The sequence below is a fragment of the Gopherus evgoodei genome, chromosome 2 (assembly GCF_007399415.2).
Source record: "Gopherus evgoodei ecotype Sinaloan lineage chromosome 2, rGopEvg1_v1.p, whole genome shotgun sequence".
Taxonomy (NCBI): domain Eukaryota; kingdom Metazoa; phylum Chordata; order Testudines; family Testudinidae; genus Gopherus; species Gopherus evgoodei.
Genome location: NC_044323.1, coordinates 231,892,585 through 231,911,643, shown reverse-complemented (window position 1 = coordinate 231,911,643; position 19,059 = coordinate 231,892,585). Strand labels below are relative to the sequence as shown.

Sequence of the window (19,059 nt, the reverse complement as noted above, 5' to 3'; positions counted from 1 at the left end):
GGAGAGGCGAAAAGCGCAACGTGTCCCGCCCAGTCCTCGAGTCTACACCAATAAGACGCAAGTGATGCTCCGCCCATGCCGAGGAGAGCGCTAGGATTGGCGGAGGTCGCTGTCAGTCGGTATCCGGGGCGGGCCCTTTGGATGCGGCTGCTACAGACGCAGGGTCAGGCAGAAGGCACCGTTGTGTCCTCGCTCAGGCCCTGGGAGCCCGCTCCTCCGCCTGACAGACGGTGACATGGCTCCGCGCAGGAACACCCCCAAAGGCGCCGGCAGCAGCCCCAGCCAGGGGGCCAGGAAAGGTCAGTGCTGCGCGCGAGCGGAGCTGGGGCGAGCCCGGCCCCTGTCCCGCTCTGGGGCTGGGATCATCGTGCAACAAGCTGGGGCGAAGTTGCCGCGTTCTTGAGTTGGTGGCTCCCGTGGCTGGGCCCATGGCGCAGGGGGCGCCTCGCTGGACTCCGGGCTCCTGCGGGTCCGGGGGTGAGGCGGGGAAGCGCCCGGCAGCGGGTGTGTATCTTCCTCCCTCTAGCTGCCTGGTCACCTTCAGCCTCCTTCGTGTGTTTACGTGTCAGCTCAGCTCTCGGAGGGCGGGGAGGTAGGAACAGATGGTTTAAATCTGTTACTCAAATTTCATTTATTCCCCTTTTTGCTAGAGTTGAAGTGGGGGAAAAGCTTAGAGTCTGGCTGAGCAAACAGAGAGATTCCAAATTACAGAGGATTAATAACGAGCAGACTGGACATATCCCTAGGTGTGCTTAGGCCAGTAATTACAAACTTGGTTGTCTAAGAGAGGTTTCTAAATCCATGTGTGTCTTAAATTCCCCTATAAAAAGCAGTCCGGTTTTTAAAAAGGTTCTGAGCATTGCAGTCAGTGGAAAATATGGCTACTAGGCACCTTTTTAAAATCAGACTGCTTTTAGTCAGCTGTCCACATTTGGATTTGAGATCTTCATTTGAGGCGATCACCTTTGAAAACTGTCATTATTAATATGTAGGCTTCTTACTTAAATGCAAATGATGTATGAAAAATGCAGATATAAAGGAAGACTTATTTTCAGAGAGTAAAACATGAACAACTTGAAACTGGGTCAACGAACCTAATCATAGAAGTAAATTAGTAAAACGTTTACAGTAAACTCCTGTAACACAGCAAAGCTAACCTCAATGGAAGGAAAGTACTTGTCAGGTGAAAGTACCTGAACTCCTTTCTGACAGTTGTATAACTGTACAGATTGTAAGGATCTGATCTCTTTAACTTTACAGTGAACAAGCTTTCTGCCTGCACATTGTTAGGTTTCTAGAATTTTAATTTCTCAGTTTCATTTAACATCACTGGCACAGATGTGATATTGACCTTGCATTTCACGTATGTGCATAGTACTAGTAGAGGTCACAGTGCATATCCTTGAATGCTACAGAGAGCTCCAACATAGATAATACTTAATATGTCAAATTAAACTAAACTAAACTAAACCTCTTGATCAGAGTTTGAAAAATCCACTTACTCATGATGAGTAAGAACCTTTCCCAGGAATGTACAGTACCGATAAGAGGCAAAATTGGAAAATAACTAAAATATTTCTCTGATGGATTATATCTACAAAAGGACACCCCATCCTAAGAGCTCGATTGCTGAGGAGCAATCTATACTCATTCCAATATTTGCTTTCAACAACCAACTCTCTATATAACTTTTCATGAGTGATATACCTGAGTATTTGGATTCCAAGATCTAAACTGTATCATCACGTTTACTTAAATTTGGGTTGTTGCAGATTATGTACTATATGTATTTTAAGAGTTTTTCAACAGACTTTGTATTTGTGGATAATCTAAGCACTGTACCTAGATGTACATACTCTTTTCTCAACTTGTGTATTATATAATTTTAACATGTTTAACAAAATTTTTGACCTCTGTAAAATCTGTCCTTTTATTTTAAAAAGGTCTGTCCTGTATACTTGCACAGGGCACTTTTTAATTGTGAACAGTGTAAACAGAAGCAGGGGAGTGGATGCTTAAATCTGCAGCACAGTCCCAAAATGGGAGCAGCTTTGTTACTATCTTAAAACAAACAAACGGTGACTAAAGTATTGTCACTTTTGACTACTCCTAATCAGAACTCTGTGGGCAGCTGTATGTAAATGACAGGTCTCAGGTCAGTTTCTTGAGGAAAACCAAGAAGCAGTAGAGGCAGGCACTGGACAATGGTTGCTCAACAGGAATGAAAGTGGACTCCTTACATTGCATTAGCAACTAGGTCTCTTTGGAGACAGAGTGCTCACTCCAGCTCCCAGAAAAGAGAGGGTCCAGAGATAAAGTTTCACGCTCTCATGTTGCAAAAGTCAGATAGAGCCCTCTGATTTGGGGCAGCCCCTTGGAGAGATTCCAGCTATCCTTTCTTTTCCGAGCAACTAATGGAGGAAGATTTGGCTTCACACCTAGCATTGCCCATGGACAGTGGAGCCAATGAAGTCAGTAGGAACTGCAATACTGTTGAACATCAGGATGTTTACTTAGGAACCTATGTTTAGGCACCAAGGTCTGACTGACTATTTTGGCATTAGTCTCACAAGTAGATAAAATCTGAAACAGTCTGAGTTCCTGAAATTGTTCTACAGAAGTTGAAAGTGGTATAGATTTTGAAGTTTAAACCAAAATTTAGAATTGACTTTAAATAGTATGTGCTTGAAAAGCCTCTACTGCACCATCCTGCTGCAAGGCAGATGTCCCAAGCTCCCCACTGCCCCCAGTCTGGTGGGTGGAGAATGGGGAGGGGCGTGGGAGGCTCTGCAAGCTGCATTTCAGTGGTAAGAGAGCCACATGTGGCTTGTGAGCCACAGTTTGGCCACCCCTGCAATATAGATACATAGTATGGGGCAGAGGACAGGAAACAAGTACGGGAAGAAGAGGTTTCTATAAATTAGTCTGAGGTTGATTTGTTTTACAAGGTATTCATCAAGTGAGTTTCTTTGTTGGTATACATTTTGGAATTGCCATTGGAGTATATGGATTGTTACTGACTGCTTCAGATCTTACTATGAAGTAATTGAATGCTATGTTTCTTACATTGAGAAATGATGATGGCTTTCCCCAAAACTTTTTTTCCTACAACTATTCTTGTGTTTCTCAATAGTATTCCATACAAACTTTTACTAGAGCAAGACTTAGTTTTGCTCTTTATAGCCGAGAGACTTTGTACTCTGTTATATATTTAAATACAGCCAGTAACTTAGTGTATAAAATAAAATGTGGTCTTGGATATGTAACTGATAACTTCAGATTGTTTTGGGCTCACTAACTTCTACGTTGTGAAACTGAACAGAAGTCTAACTCAACATTAATAGTAGTATGACACTATCCTTATAGATATTATCAAGTCACATTGTATATATAAGTGAATTAGAAAGCTTTGACCTTGAAATTGAAAGGAAGACCTAGTTATAACTTTTTTTATTAAGAATGATTTTTGCCATATCCAAAAGAAAATGCCACTTATTATAAAAAAACAAAAAACAAAACCTTTTGTATTAGTGATGCACTTTAGTGAAATTCATTAGGTATGGAAGATTTGCTGTAGAGGTTAGCATATGTCAGAATGTACGTATTGAGGGCTTGTGGTACATATAATAGGTCGTCTGTATCTCAGAGCTGAAAAATTCAAGTGCTGATTTCCCTGAATTATAACTGTTGTTCTATTTATCAGAACAATATTTCATTTAATCCAGTATCCTCTGTGTGACAATGGCTTTAGGGAAAAGGTTCAAGAACCTCCCTAATGGCCAGTAACATATAACCTGAGAAGTATTTTTCTAACCCATGTCAGTTGGCTTAACCCTTCACGTTTTAGGGTATATATGCCTTATAAAACTTTTAGTATTTGTATACAGTAGACTGTAGACTCCCCAATGAGGGAGTGATGCTCCATTGTGCTATGCGCTTTACACACACACAACAAAAGACAGTGTCTGCACCGAGTTACTTACTATTTAAATATATTAGATAAGATCAGGGATAGCATGTTTGTGGGGAGGCTAATGGATCGTTCCATCCTGGAGGAGGTAGCATTTCAGTCCTATCCTGGAGAATGTGTAGGTGGGGGTGGGAGGCAGTGGTGAACAGGAGAGTCTCTCTCACTGATGGCTGGTCCTGGGCAGGAATTTGGGCCCGGCTCACTCTGTACTCAGCTCTTTTCTAGGCTGTGACTGCTTCTTGTCCATCTGGGGGCAGAGGGGATGGTGTTGACAATGTGGTGATTAGGATCCCCTTCCACCGACGGTCCTGAAGGAGACACTTGAGCATCAGCTGGCAAGGAGCTATGAAAAATTTGGGGGGGACCAACTCTGGGGGTGGGGGGAGCTACTCCCTTTTCTCATAGCAAATGATGTGCTTCGACAAGAGACACATTTATTTGTGTGTGGATGTTCAATCATCTACCTTTCACTAGTCTTCTGAAGATCAGAGGAGGATTCTCTAGTTACTTTGGAGCAGTGGAGTGATTAGTTCTGTCCTCTCGCTCTTTCTCTAGGACTCTGCAAAGTTCTTTTAAAGGCAAAATTGGGTCCAGCAGGAGACCTTTATCTTCTCTTTAATTTTATCTCTTATTGCAGAACTACAACCTACAGTATATAAACTGTTGCTGAAGCAAGGCTCTGTACCAAATGACTGGAAGGTAGCTAATGTAACGCTGACTTTTTAAAAGGGCTCCAGAGGTGATCCTGGCTATTAGAGGTTGGTGAGCCTAACTTCAGTATTGGCATAAACTGTAGTAAAGAACAGAATTATCCAGGGCTTTGGAGCTGTGCTCCGGCTCTGCTCCAGCTCCAGGCAAAAACCTGCAGCTCCGCTGCTCCGTGCTCCAGCTCCAGGCTCTGCCGCAAAGCCCTGGAATTATCAGACACACAGAGAAACACAATATGTTGCGGAAGAGTCAACATGGCTTTTGTAAAGGAAATCAATTAGAATTCTTTGAGGATGTCAGTAAATGCGGGCAAGGGTGATCTAGTTGATACAGTGTACTTGGATTTTTAGAAAGCCTTCTACACGATTCCTCAGCAAACACTCTTAAAGAAACTAAGTAGTCAAGGGATAACAGGGGTCCTGTCATGGATCAATAATTGATTAAAAGGTAGGAAACAAAGGGTAGGAATAAAAGTTCAATTTTCACAGTGGATAGAGTAAACAGCGGGGTTTCACAAGCATCTGTTCTGGGACCTGTGGGTTCAACATATTCATTAATGATCTGGAAAAGGGAGTTAACAGTGAAGTGGCAAAGTTTGCAGATGATACAAAATTATTTAAGTTACAGTTACAGAGGGATCTCACAAGTGAGTGAATTTCACCGGTCATTTAGTTGCCCAGTCAATTTTGATAAGTGCAAAGTAATGTACATTGGGAAAATAATCCCAGCTACACATACATAATGATGGAGTCTGAATTAGCTGTTACTACTCAAGAAAGATCTTGGAGTCACTGTGTATAATCTTTTGAAAACTTCATCTCAGTGCGCAGCAGTGGTCAAAAGTGCTAGCAGAATCTTAGGAACTATTAAGAAAGGGATAGAAAATGAGACAGAAAATATCATAATCTCACTATGCAAATCTGTGGCATGCCTACACCTTGAATACTGTGTACAGGTCTGGTTGCCTCATCTCAAAAAGAACAAGGTTCAGAGAAAGGAAACAAAGATGACCTGTGATATGGCTTGGTTCCCCTATGAGGAGAGACTCAAAGTTTAGGCCTGTTCATCTTAGAAAAGAGATGACTAAAGGATGATATAATAGAGGTCTATAAAATCATGAATGTTGCCAAAAAAGTGAATGGACAAGTGTTGTTTACCCTTTCCCACAATACAAATACCAGGGGTCGCCTAGTGAAATTAAAAGAAGGTTTAATACAAATATGAGGAAGTACTTTTTCACACTATGCACAATTAACCTGTGAAACTTGTTGGCATGGGATGTTGTCATAGCTAAAAGTATGACTCGGTTTTTAAAAAAACAAACTAGATAAATTCATGGATAATAGGTCCGTCAATGGCTATTACTCAAGATTGTCAGGAACCATCCTAAACTGCAGAAAGCTGGGATGGGAAGAGGAGTAGATCACTCTAACTGCCCTTATCTGTGCACTTCCCTGAAGCTCCTACAGGCCATTATCAGAGACTGGATATTGGGTTTAGATAGTCCATTTGTCTTACCCAGTATGGCAGTTCTTGAGTTCTTATTGTCCTCCTGTATTTTTCTGAGGTCTCCATGCTTCTCTCTCTCATAACTTTGAGTTGATAAATCACAGTATCTTACTCTCATCCTCCTAATTTGTCATAATCCCTCTTCATTCCCTCCTTATCAATTGCTCTCCTCTTCGCTTTCCTATCTAAATTCACGCTTATCTTGAAGAAATCCTGATCTATACAGTTTTTTGTGCTGTTTTAACTGTTTTGGTTAGGGTATGATTGCATGTCTCTTTTAACCAAAATATATTAAATCAGTACAACTTTTTATGTGTCTGCAGTTATACCAGTATAAAGGTGCCTTGTACTGGTACAGCTTTCCTCCCTAAATTTATAGGACTAAGTTATCCTACTAGAAGCACCTTCATACTATATTCCTGGGGGAATTCTGCTCCACTGTGTGCATGCATAATTAATGAGCTGCACATTTTTAATTTTTTTGCGCAGAAAAAAGCTTCTGCCCGAAAGTTGCTGCAGTTCTGCCTTTTGCCCATCAGAGGGCACTGTGGTGATAGAACAAAATAGCAGGTCCCACTCAGGTAGAGGAGAGAGAGCCTGCCTCTTTCACAGCGCCTGTCGGGCCAGGTCAGGAGACAGGGGCTATGAGGAGACAGACAGCATGGGGCTGCTGGGAGGTCAGCTAGGGGCTCATACGGGCTTCTGGGGGAGGAAAGACGGGGGCAGGTGCTGAATGGGAGTGGAGGTGCAGGGCCACAATGAGGCAGGGGATTGGCTGAGTGGGGGCATAGACATATGAGTGGGGACAGGGGGAGGGGGTGCAGGGCCACATGGGGTTGAGGGGAGTGGGTGTCTGTGTGGGGGTGGATAGGCACATAGGGACCGGGAGTTCAAGGACACGTGAGGTTGCAGGGATGCAGGGGGATGAGGCAGATGTGCCTAACTAATAGGAGAGGCTGGAGGTCAGCCAGGGTTTGCATGGGGGAAGCTCCCTAACAATGTCTTCCCCCCCAAAACCTGTTCCATACTTTTCCCACCCATGTTCAACAACCCTCCAAGTTCTAAGCTCCTTCCCTTTTCCTCAGCTCCTCCTTTACCCCCATCTCCCCAAGCCTTTGCACTGCTTCTAAGGGTTTGGGGAAATACGGTTCTGTATTGTAGTTTAAATAAATTATTACTCAGAGTTCTGCATTAATATGCCTAGTAAGGAATCTGTTTGTCAAAAAACATCTCCTGAATCTTTTTGTTGTCTGTGTTGTTACAGGCAATATTGACGTGTATTTTGAAATAAATTAGCAAAAATAATTGAAACTGGTGATGATATATTATGTTTTTTGATAAATAAAATATGCAGAATTTTGCAGAATTTTTAATTTTTTGGCACAGAATTCCTCCAGGAGTAATACTAGTTTAACTGCATACATATTAGTATGACATGCTACCTTAATTATATCTATTTGAAACTGTCAATAAAGTGGTACAAATCTGTGCAAACAAGTCCTGTTTCTCTGTTGCCTCAACTCCCTTCCCTGTTATCTCCAAGGTCGTCGAAGAAGCTGAATTTTTCTAGTGCCCTTTGACTTGCTCTTCTGTCAAACTCCTTGTCCTCTCCTCCAGTGCTTTGTGCAAGTCTGCCCCTGCATACATCTTATTTGGCTTAGCCCCCTGATCTCACTTATGCTCTGCTCACCGTATCCCCTCCTTGCCTTCTAATCTCATCTAAATGCTCTTTCACTCTGCTCCCTGCTTCTGGAATGGCATCCTCCTTTTCTTTAAGCATCCTCACTCTTTCTTCCTCTAAATCCTTCCTGATGGCTGCTTTGTTGACTTACTTTATATCACTGACTTAAACTCCTATACTGTATTGCCTCTTCTTTCCCTATTTCGATCCCTCTATACTTTCCTTTGTCGACTTTAAATTGTAAATTCTTGCAGGAAGGGATATTTTTTTAAGAACTCTGCAAAATTAGTGCTATGTAAGTGTTTGCTAATAAGTGTTTGGACTAGTCTAAAGTCCCAGTGTGCCTCACCCCATTTCTAAATGTTGATGTGCCAGTATTAATTGTACTATTCAATTAAATAATCAGTTCAGTTTCACTTCTAGGTCAAAATGAAATCTTTTCTTTGCAATTTCCAGTAGCAGTTATTCAAAAATATGCAGATCTTATTTTGGTTTCTTAGCACTTTTTAGATGGCTTTTACATGACAGTGACAGAATACTTACTATTTGTACTTCACTAGTTGAACTACTCAGGCCTTTCTATGATACTGAACTGCATTATGGGAGTTTTGAAACATCGATTTTAAATTCTGCAAATTCTTGAGAGTGAAGCGATAGATACTGCATTAACAGGCTACTAGCTGGGCCTCTGATCAAATTGGCACTTAAAGTGGGCCTCTAGCTATATTTTTAACACTACTAATTGATCAAAATACTTAGGTTTGGTGCAGGTAACCTTAAACTACCAAATATGCTTTCTGGATTTTCAACATTGCCTTTCTAAACCAATTCATCCAAAAAGATAGATTGTAACTCGTCTGGGTGATGCTGACATGTTCTGCCTGGTTCTGAAAGTCAGTGACTTTGCTTGCACGTTATACTGCAATAAAGCCTCTCTACCTTACTTGCATATTACTGGCAAGACACATAGCATGCTGTCCACACTGGCAAAACACATAGCGCGCTCTGACTCCCTCTCTCTCTCCCACCACACTCCCTGTCACACTCCGCCCTACCTCCCCCATTTGAAAAGCATGTTGCAGCCACTTGAATGCTGGGATAACTGCCCATAATGCACTGCTCCCAAAGCAGCTGCAAATGTGGCCACGCCAGTGCACTTTCAGCTCTCCGTGTGGACAGACTGGAGCTCTTTCCCTAGTGTGCTCTCCGAAGGCTGGTTTAACTTAAAGCGCTTTACAGCTGCAAGTGTAGCCAAGCCCGAAGCAGAGGGTTTGGTGGTAGTTATTTAATTATTTCAAAGTGCATAAGTTATACTGCCATACTAATATCTCTCTGAAAGACTAGTTTTCGATACGAGAATGATATGGAGGCAGGATGGGAGGAAATACAAAAAATATAGAGGAAAAACATAAGGGGGAAAAGGGTTAACTAGATGTATAGCTTTCCATTATCTTTTTTTTTCTTAAAGATCCATTTGGTCCTATCTTAAGTAATATGCATCAAACTACTAATACCCAACTTTGTGGCACTGTACCAAATTCAATTTGAGGCTAGACTTAATAAAGCTTTAAAAATGAGCCAGTTTATTACTTGGCTTACTGTAGTGAAAGTGAAAGAAATTGTCCTGATTTTTCTAGAGCAGCGGTTCTCAAACTATAGGTTGGGGCCCTCAAATGGATCACGACCCCATTTTACAGGCCCTCTGCCTGGGGCTGAAGCCTTTGACATTTGGCTGTGGCCTCCCATCCCAGAGTAGTGGGGCTTGGGTTAAGTGGCGGGACTTGGGTAGGTTCAGGCTTCAGTCCCCACTCCTGGGATTGTGTAGTAATTTTTGTTATCAGAAGGGGGTCACCATGCAATGAAGTCTGAGAACCCCTGTTCTAGAGCAAAATTTCTTATACTTCAGATGAGTTTTAATGGTGTGTGTGGAGAAGTGTTAAGGCAGTCAGATACTTTTAGATGATTGGTTTAAAAATTCTCAGATTTGTTGAATGTAAGAGCTTGTCTACAAGGTGAAGTAGCTATTGCACAATAAGTACTTTGCATTAGCTCCATGTGCAGGCATTTATTTAATACTGACACTCAGTGGGATGCTAGTGCAGAATAGCTATTGTACTTCAAATTCAGACCCTAGTTTATTTTGCAGTTGCTCCCCTGTGAGGACAAACTCTGAGAAATCCAGTCACGCAGAATTTTGGGACTTATCTGGCCTGTCTGTATATTCCATGTGAATAATTATAGGTTTAACTGATGTTTTTTTAAATGTGAAGAATGAAGGGGATTTTGTTCTTCCACTAGCTTGGACTGTCTTTGAAAGTGAAGCTGTTCTTCAAATGCAGACGTAGTGGTTTGGGATACTGTATTTCTTCCAACATCTGAATTCAAATCTGTAATCCAAACTTTTGCAAGGACAACTTGCTAAATGTTGACAGGCCTTGTTTTTAAATTAGAAAAAAATTCTTAAGTTACATGGGCAGTCTTTCAAAAGCTGCTGTTGTGCACATGTAGCCATGACCGGGCACAATTCTGATATTTTTCTTTTTTTGTATCCTATTATATCTTTTTGTTGTTTCTGTTTGCTCATGTTTTTCTTCCTGGGTGTCCATGTGTATAACAGAAAGCTGCATACCCTTGTGGATAGAATGGATATTCTATTGTTGGCATTGTGGTGTTAGGCTGCTTTGAATTCTTATGTCTCAGCTAACTGTTGAGAAGCAGAAAATGTTTGGAATAGTAGGGTATTGCCAGAGCGCACATCCATGGGCTCTTTCTACATAGGGTGACCAGACAGCATGTGTGAAAAATCGGGACAGGGCGTGGGGGGTAATAGGAGCCCTATATAAGAAAAAGACCCAAAAATTGGGACTGGCCCTATAAAATCAGGACATCTGGTCACCCTATTTCTACAACTCTTCTCTATCAGGGTTCATGGCCTGAGCAAAGTGTGGCCCAAGATACTTGCATTTGGATGTAAGGACCCAGGGACCATACACTTGCTGTAGTACAATTCACTGTTAACATCTCCTCCAGTGCTTAACTATTTTCATTGACTACCCATTGGAAAGAATCCAGTTCAAAGTCTGTCCTGATATTTAAGGCCTTCTGTAGAATTCACCCTAGTTACATGATAAATTGCCTTACCACGACAATCATGTTCCACTGGAACCAGTGCTGTCCAAAGTATAGAGGCTCATGAGTGCAACATAGAGCTTTCACAGGAGCGAGACCTAGAACTTACATTTGGAAGAGATAAGAATGGCAAAAGACCATGCCATTTTTTTAGAATGCAATGCAACCTTTTTTAAATCTGGCTTTGTTTCAGGAATTTCTTCATGTTCAGCCCCCTTCTCTAAATAAACTCATCAAGATATCTCTCCTACATATTGGAATTTTAGATAGTGTATTCTTTAATTCTACTTCATAGTGGGCAATGACATTTAAATCATTACAGTAGATAATACAAAAATATTCTATTATAAAAGCATCTTTCACATCTCATTTTATGGAACATGTGCTGCTTATCTTAGACTGTGTAGTAAGCTGAAATGTGTTTGATATGGAATCAGGTAATAGAATTAGCTTAAGGTCTTTGGAAATTCAAAAAAATTCCCCAAAATTGTTTCCCCTGTCTAACTCTATCAGGCACTATTTGTGTGAATACCAAAATCCATGCTGAATTCACATGCAAAAACTAATGCTGATAGAGGCTCTACAGTGGTATTGTATTTCATAGTTCACATTTTGGGATACATGGCATATTGCCGCTGAACAGAAAGAGTGGATGATCCAAAAGCTTTTATTTTTGTGGTGGTGTCTGTTTCCTATTGCATTACTGTAACTGTGCCTCAGTGGGTCACAACTGAGAATGCCAAACTCAGGACAGACTGCTGAGAAACAGGGCAAACACACCCCAAAACTGGTGGTTATTGTTCCATAAAATACACCTCTACCTCGATATAACGCTGTCTTTGGGAGCCAAAAAATCTTACCGTGTTATAGGTGAAACTGTGTTTATATCGAACTTGCTTTGATCTACTGGAGTGCACAGCCCTGCCCCCATGAGCACTGCTTTACCATGTTATATCCGAATTCATGTTCTATCGGGTCGCATTATATCGGGGTAGAGGTGTATACCAAACCAGCAACAAAAGTAAACTTCTATTTTACCACACTGGCTAACAAGAAGTCATAAAATCAGTTTCCTTAGGCATTCCAGTTCTTATATCACCACAAAAACACTGGATTTAAAGATGAGTGGTTCTTTACAACCAGTCTCATCAAATAAAAGATTCTTCTGATGGCAAAGGACCAGCCACACACCCTGGTCAATGTATAACTCAGATCTTACCCCAGAATCACTCTGATGCCAATCCTTTATTATCTAGAATCTAAAGGTTTATTCATAAGAAAGAAAGGTGAGAGTTAAACTTGATTAAAAGAGTCAAATACATACAATAAATGCAGAGTTCTTGGTTCAGGTTTGTAGCAATGGCGGCGTAAACTGCTGGCTTAAGTTAAGTCTCTGGCTGCTTCCAAATCATTGGAAGGTCCTCAATTCCTTAGTTAGAATGCTCCCATTAATGTAAATTCATAGTCTGGCTGGAGCAGGATAGAGGCAAAATGGAGGGATTTCCAGGGCCCTTTATGTTTTCTGTCATGTGGAGGGAACTACATTGTTTTAAACAAAGCCCTCAGCACAACTATTGGATAAATTACACATTACAAGAGAGTGTTTGGAGTCACATGTCCATGCATGAAGGTTTGGACCCAGTAGAAGCCATTACCTATACCTCAAACAGCACCTTTGCAGGACAGTCCATTCAGTGTAGATGGGCATCTCCTATGGTCCATTGTCAGTTAAGTGTTTCTTCATGAGCTACTTAATTTGAATAGTGCCTCCAAGAGATGCTGGCTAACCACCTTGTGGGTCTTACCCCAAGAGCAAACATTTGAAATCCAGGTATAGAGCCTATATTCATAACTTCAAATACCAAAAATGATATATGCATAAGGTTTGCATATTCATAACTAGCAAATCTTAACCATTTCATAGACATCTTACATGCCACATTTTGTACAAGATTTGTTGCAAATACATAACTGGTTGCAACAATGATCTATAGAGTCATATTTCACTCAGATAATGTCACAATTACGAACACCTTTAGTGTGAATATGTGTATTTACTCATACTTGAAGTTATTTGCAGTGTTGTTGTAGCTGTGTTTGATCCCAGGATATGAGATTGACAAGGTAGGTGAGGTAATATATTTTATTGGACCAAATTCTGTTGTTGCATGGTACAAGCTTTTGAGCTACCCAGAGCATTTCTTCCGAAGTAGACATGGGGTGTCGCATTCTTCAGAAGCGCAGCTTTGCGTTGCTAAAAAGTTTGTATTGTCCACCAACAGAAGTTGGTCCAATAAAACCTGTCTAGTTTCTCTAGCAATAATTAGTCATACAGACAATTTGGTTAATGGAAGTGTGGGGTGGATGAAACTTTTACTTCTTGTCTTTTATCCTTACTGCCACACTATCTGAAACTGCTCCTTAATGAAGATCCATTTTGCTATTTCAAGGACCCTCAATGTGAGATGTCACATTTGCTGTAGTCTGCATAATGAAGACAGAATCTTTGTTATAGAAAACCTGAGGCAATAACTTTTTCCACATTAGCCAGTCTAATTAATCTTAGATAAAATGAAAGCAGCATTTATCAGCACTCTACATAACTTCTGAAAAGTTAGTGTGTTTCTAGAAGTATCCAGAATATCACATTTTGTCTTTCCAGTAAGGCAGAAGTTCTTCAGGTCCTCAGTGGAGAAGCATATTTGGTAATCGGGGAGATTATGGGTCTTTGATGCAGCTTTTCTTCCACATGTTTGTCATGTGTTTGAGTCAAGTAGGTATTAGAGTGTCAAATAATCTGAGTGTTGTATGTTGGGGGAAAGGGGGATTATTACTATTAATTAGTTAATATCCTATTACACAATGACTTTCCACCTTATGCTGTTGCTAGGTGCAAAGCCACCAGTGCCATTAACCAGTTAGTGGTAATGTAGAATGTCCAGCATCCTGCAGTGCCACGGGTTTTTAAGGCCCAGCTTGACAAAGCCCTGGCTGGGATGTTTTCGTTGGGGTTGATCGTGCTTTGAGAAGGGGATTGGGCTAGATGACTTCCTGAAGTCTCTTTCAACCCTAATATTCTATGATTCTGAAATGAAGGGAAAATGGTAAATTTGATCCCTGAGGCAGGGGATTATGGGTTTAAGTAATAAATCCATAAAGGAGAAGTACCCATATTTCCTGGGTATCCTACTGCTGTGTGACTCCAGGATAACTACGTAAGTGTGCCAGAATGAACTTCTAAAAATAAGGTCAGGTAAGATGCTATGTTTTTGCATAAAGTTATATTGGACAAAGACAGAAAAGTTGCGATATGTTGAACTGTGTAATTAATTAAACTTACTGTGTCATAACTATCTACTAAATTACAGGTCAGGCTATAATGTATACAGAGCCATAATCAGGTATCACATGTTTGGTATCTGTTAGTTCTCCATGTGTACGCATCAGCGATTTAAATGTAGGCAGCATCTGAATTTCTAAAGCTAAAGCAGCTTTCTTAGCAAAACGAATTAGGGCACAGTCCTTTTTTTTTTTAATTTCACCGTTTCTATGGGTCATCTTTGCTTTTCCCGCATTCCCCAAAAATGAAAGAAACAAACCCCTTGATTTTTACAAAGGAATTAAAAGGTAGGAAGAGTAGGTCCTGGCGCACGACTGGAGGTCAAATTGTATAGGGTTAACTGCATAACTTGAATCTGATGTGAGTCACCTTATTATACAGACATAACTTTGAAAATCTGAGGATGTGAAGTACAGAATCTTTGAATATTCAATTGCTGCAATAAACTTTGAAGTAATATACAGTAGTAGTGCTACAAGACAAGCTTATGTAAGCTTATATTATGAATTGACCATCTAAATGAGACTGTTTGCCCTTGCTGTTTCTGTAAACTGAAAGTAAAGCTTCTGTACACAGACTGTCACTAAAAGAATAGTTGTTTTTTAAAAATATGCATGGAAACACGGTACTTCTGCTTAATGCCCTTGTGAAAAATGTTTTGAAGCTAATTATTTTATTGGATTCTTCATTGTAGAGAACTTATGCAGTGAAGTTCTGATTCTGTCCAGGTGGTTCTTTCCTGATGATGAAGATCATAAACTGGTAATTTGTGTGGAGAGCATGCAGTGGTTGATGCTTTCTCTTCTGTCCCCCCTCCCCCCCAAACTGCATCATATGGACTGACTTCCTGCATGGAGAGTCTTTTGTGTGACTTCATTTGAAATGAAAATTAAATCTTGCCTGTATGAACTGCCTTGAAAACATTGCAATATGAAGTGGTCAGATACACACATGCTGAAATTTGAGAGACTGTAATATTTATACTTTTAAAACTTTTTTGTTTTTTAATGTTCACAATTAAAGACCCTAACCTGTGCTTTTGTACGTAGTATAACTTATTTACTACTGCATAGTGCTGTTGGCACGTGATACCTAGTTATGACAAATGTTTAATACCAAACTCTAAGAATGTTGTTGAGTGAAGTCATGTTGTGAACTACTGTTACCATATATACTCATTCATTAGCTTGTTCATTTATAATCTGACACCCCTCCTACCTTATGACCCTTTCATAAGTCGACCCTATATTTCAGGGGTTGGAAAACTTTGGCTCCTAGCCTGTCAGGGTAAGCCGCTGGCGGGTTGGGACATTTTGTTTACTTTTGTTTACATCTGCAGGCACGGAGCACTTCAGCTCCCTGTGGCTGCGGTTCGCTGTTCCCAGCCAATGGGAGCTGTGGGAAGTGGCGCCACAGGGAGCCGAGGGGCTCCATGCCTGCAGACGCTCCAGGTAAACAAAACAACAATGTATTAGATATTCAATTCAATGATTCCATTGAGTTTAAAATCATCAAATTTTGGTGTAAACTTGTTTATAAGCCAACCCCTACTCTTTGATGCATCACTTTTTTACCAAAAATATTCAGCTTATGAATGAGTATATACGGTAAGTGCTCTTTTAAATATAGGATGATGATTTGCTTTGAGGGGAGAAGAAAGGAATTTGAGTTAACCAGAATTCGAGTTATTCAAAATTAGCATGATTACTGGTCCACAACTAGCTTGAAATCTACCATACCATCTCCCATGCTTAGTACTGTGAAAAGATGTGGATAGTAGTTGGAAAATCTGCTCATGGAAATTTTCTATTAAATGAACTTTTAAAGACTAATTAAGAGAAGTGATACACTTTCTATTATGGATCAGATGAATGCTTAAGGGTGTCATTTTAAGTTTGGATACCTAAGTAGAGGCATTTGAAGCCAGATCTGGACTTCTAATTTCCGTAACTAGCTGAACTCAGTAAGAGCTTCAGGTGCTTAATGTTTTTGAGAATCAGATTGCTTTAATGAAGTGCCAAACTTGAGGTTCCTAACTTCAGAAATTTTGACAAAAGCTTTTAGAACACTTTTTGAATGTCTCCGTGGTCTTTATAATCTTTTATGATTTCAAAATAGTGCAGGGATAATTGAAGTGTAGCTTTAGATGCCTTTTCATTTTAGATAACTTTTTTTTTCTCTTTTCAAACTATGGAAGAAATTCAGTCTAGCAAAAGAACATCTCAGCTAGCTGCTCTCCCTTACTTTTAATTGAAACATATAGCTAAACATGATAATAGGAAGTACACTACAGAGTAAGTGAATGTAGAACAAAGAGGGAAATATTTTCCCTCGAATCATGGTGTTAATTAATCAGAAATTGAAAACTTAAAATCCTTGGTAACTAGAAATTGCCATTTAAGGTGCCCAGCGTGCCCTCTACATTTAGATGAGGAACATCTCTATGCTTACGGTATCTCTTTTTATATTTAGTCTATATACTTATATCACATCCATTCCCATGGCATCTTAATTATTTCCCCAGCGTGGGACTGAAGCCACATCACTAGAGCGAGTAGAAAAATGTCTACAGGAATGTGTCAGTTTTGTCAGCTCTTCTGATAGAAAGCAGGCAGGTTTCGTGGCAACCCTCGAGGGAGGGCTGCCACAGAGCTGGAATCCTGGAGACCTGTATGAGCCATAGCAGTCAGCGCTTCTAGGTTCCACTCTCCAAGTTGGGGAAACTTAAGCAGGGCTTCAGAGTCTCCAGCCAGCTCAACGATCCTCTTCAACCTCATTTTGATATATGCATTGTTTAAATTCTTAATTCCCATTCCATTGGAAGATTTGAGATTTTGTTCTGATGCAGAAAGAATTTTTTTAAAATATATTTTCAGAATTTCCTGCTGAAGGGAAATTCCAGATTCCAGCCAACCCTACTCATCAGCCACATATGACCAGATACACATCATGACTACTACTTTTAGATACAGCTGCGTATTCCACTTAGGAATGTGCATGACCAGTACACCGGAGCTGGAGAAATTTACCTATAAGTAGAGGGGAGTCACTTGCACATCATGGCCATATTCCCTTCCTGGCTCCATCAGGCAGCGCCACCCCAGCGCACTCTCAGTTCCTTTTTATTACTCGTGGCTCGAGGTGGAGTTCTTTGGTCTAAACCTCACAACTAGTTCAGTTTCTCTCCCCCACTCCCCCATTGTGTATAGTTAGTAGTACACTCAGTGTTAGGGTATGTCTACACTACGGGCTTATTCTGATTTTATATAAACCGGTTGTGTAAAACAGATTGTATAAAGTCAAATGCACGTGGCCACACTAAGCACATTAATTCGGTGGTGTGCGTCCATGTACCGAGGCTATCGTCGATTTCCGGAGCGTTGCACTGTGGGTAGCTGTCCCACAGCTATCCCATAGTTCCTGCAGTCTCCCCCACCCATTGGAATTCTGGGTTGAGATTCCAATGCAAAAACAGTGTCGCCGGTGATTCTGGGTAAATGTCGTCACTCAATCCTTCCTCCATGAAAGCAACGGCAGACAATCATTTCACGCCCTTTTTCCCTGGATTCCCTGGCAGATGCCATAGCATGGCAACCATGGAGCCCGTTTTGCCTTTTATCACTGTCACTGTATGTGTACTGCATGCTGCTGACAGACGCGGTACGGCAGTGCTACACAGCAGCATTCATTTGCCTTTGCAAAGTAGCAGAGACGGTTACCATCCCTATTGCACCGTTTGCCATGCCATTGTAAATTGGCGATGAGATGATGGTTATCAGTCGTTCTGTACCGTCTGCTGCTGTCATGGGTGCTCCTGGCTGGCCTCACTGAGGTCGGCCGGGGATGCATGGACAAAAATGGGAATGACTCCCCACGTCATTCCATTCTTTGTTTTGTCTAAAAATAGTCAGTCCTGCCTAGAATATGAGGCAAGTGTACTAGAGAACCAGAGAGCAGAGCCGCTCCATGTCAGAGCCCCAGAGATCCCGCAGAAATGATGAGCTGCATGCCATTCTAGGGGGTGCCCCTGCAACAACCCCACCCATTGCTTCCCTCCACCCCCAACCCTCCTGGGCTACCGTGGTAGTGTCCCCCCATTTGTGTGATGAAGTAATAAAGAATGCAGGAATAAGAAACACTGACTTTTTAGTGAGATAAAATGAGGGGGAGGAAGTCTTCCACTGCTATGATAGTCCAGGCAGTACGGAATCTTTTCTTTAGACATGAAAGAGGGAGGGCTGATGGAGCTCAGCCTCCAGTTGCTATGATGAAGACGATTACCTGCCGTTTTGTACCATCTTCCAGGAATCATTCCCATTTTTACCCAGGTGCCCCCAGTCAACCTCCCCGAGGCCAGCCAGGAGCACTCACGGGCTGCTGCTGCTGATGGATAGCAGTCATATTGTACCGTCTGCCACCGGGAAGGGGATGCTGGTGTTCAGCACTGCAGCACCCTGTCTACCAGCAGCATGCAGTAGACATAGGGTGACATTGAAAAAAGGCGAGAAACGTTTTTTCCCCCTTTTCTTTCCGGGGGGGGGGAAGGGTGTAAATTGATGACATATATCCTGAACCGCCCCGGACAATGTGTTCGACCCTACAGGCATTGGGCACTCAGCCAAGAATGCAAATGCTTTTTGGAGACTGCTGGGGACTGTGGGATAGCTGGAGTCCTCAGTACCCCCTCCCTCCCTCCATGAGTGTCCATTTGATTCTTTGGCT

At 41.4% G+C, this 19,059-nt stretch overlaps 1 protein-coding gene across 2 annotated transcripts in view; it reads left to right on the top strand.

Annotated features, from left to right (window-relative positions):
- The first annotated feature begins 113 nt into the window (after positions 1 to 113).
- The window catches only part of ASPH (aspartate beta-hydroxylase), a 211,246-nt gene continuing 192,300 nt past the window's right edge, over positions 114 to 19,059 (top strand). The window contains exons 1-2 of one of the 2 annotated variants that reach the window (XM_030553158.1): positions 114 to 299; positions 15,032 to 15,099. Coding sequence is in view for 1 of the 2 variants with exons in the window: in XM_030553157.1 (XP_030409017.1) it covers positions 236 to 299 (64 nt within the window). In the remaining variant the exon portion in view is untranslated. The remainder of the gene's footprint in view (positions 300 to 15,031; positions 15,100 to 19,059) is intronic. The other variant, XM_030553157.1, reaches the window with a different exon arrangement.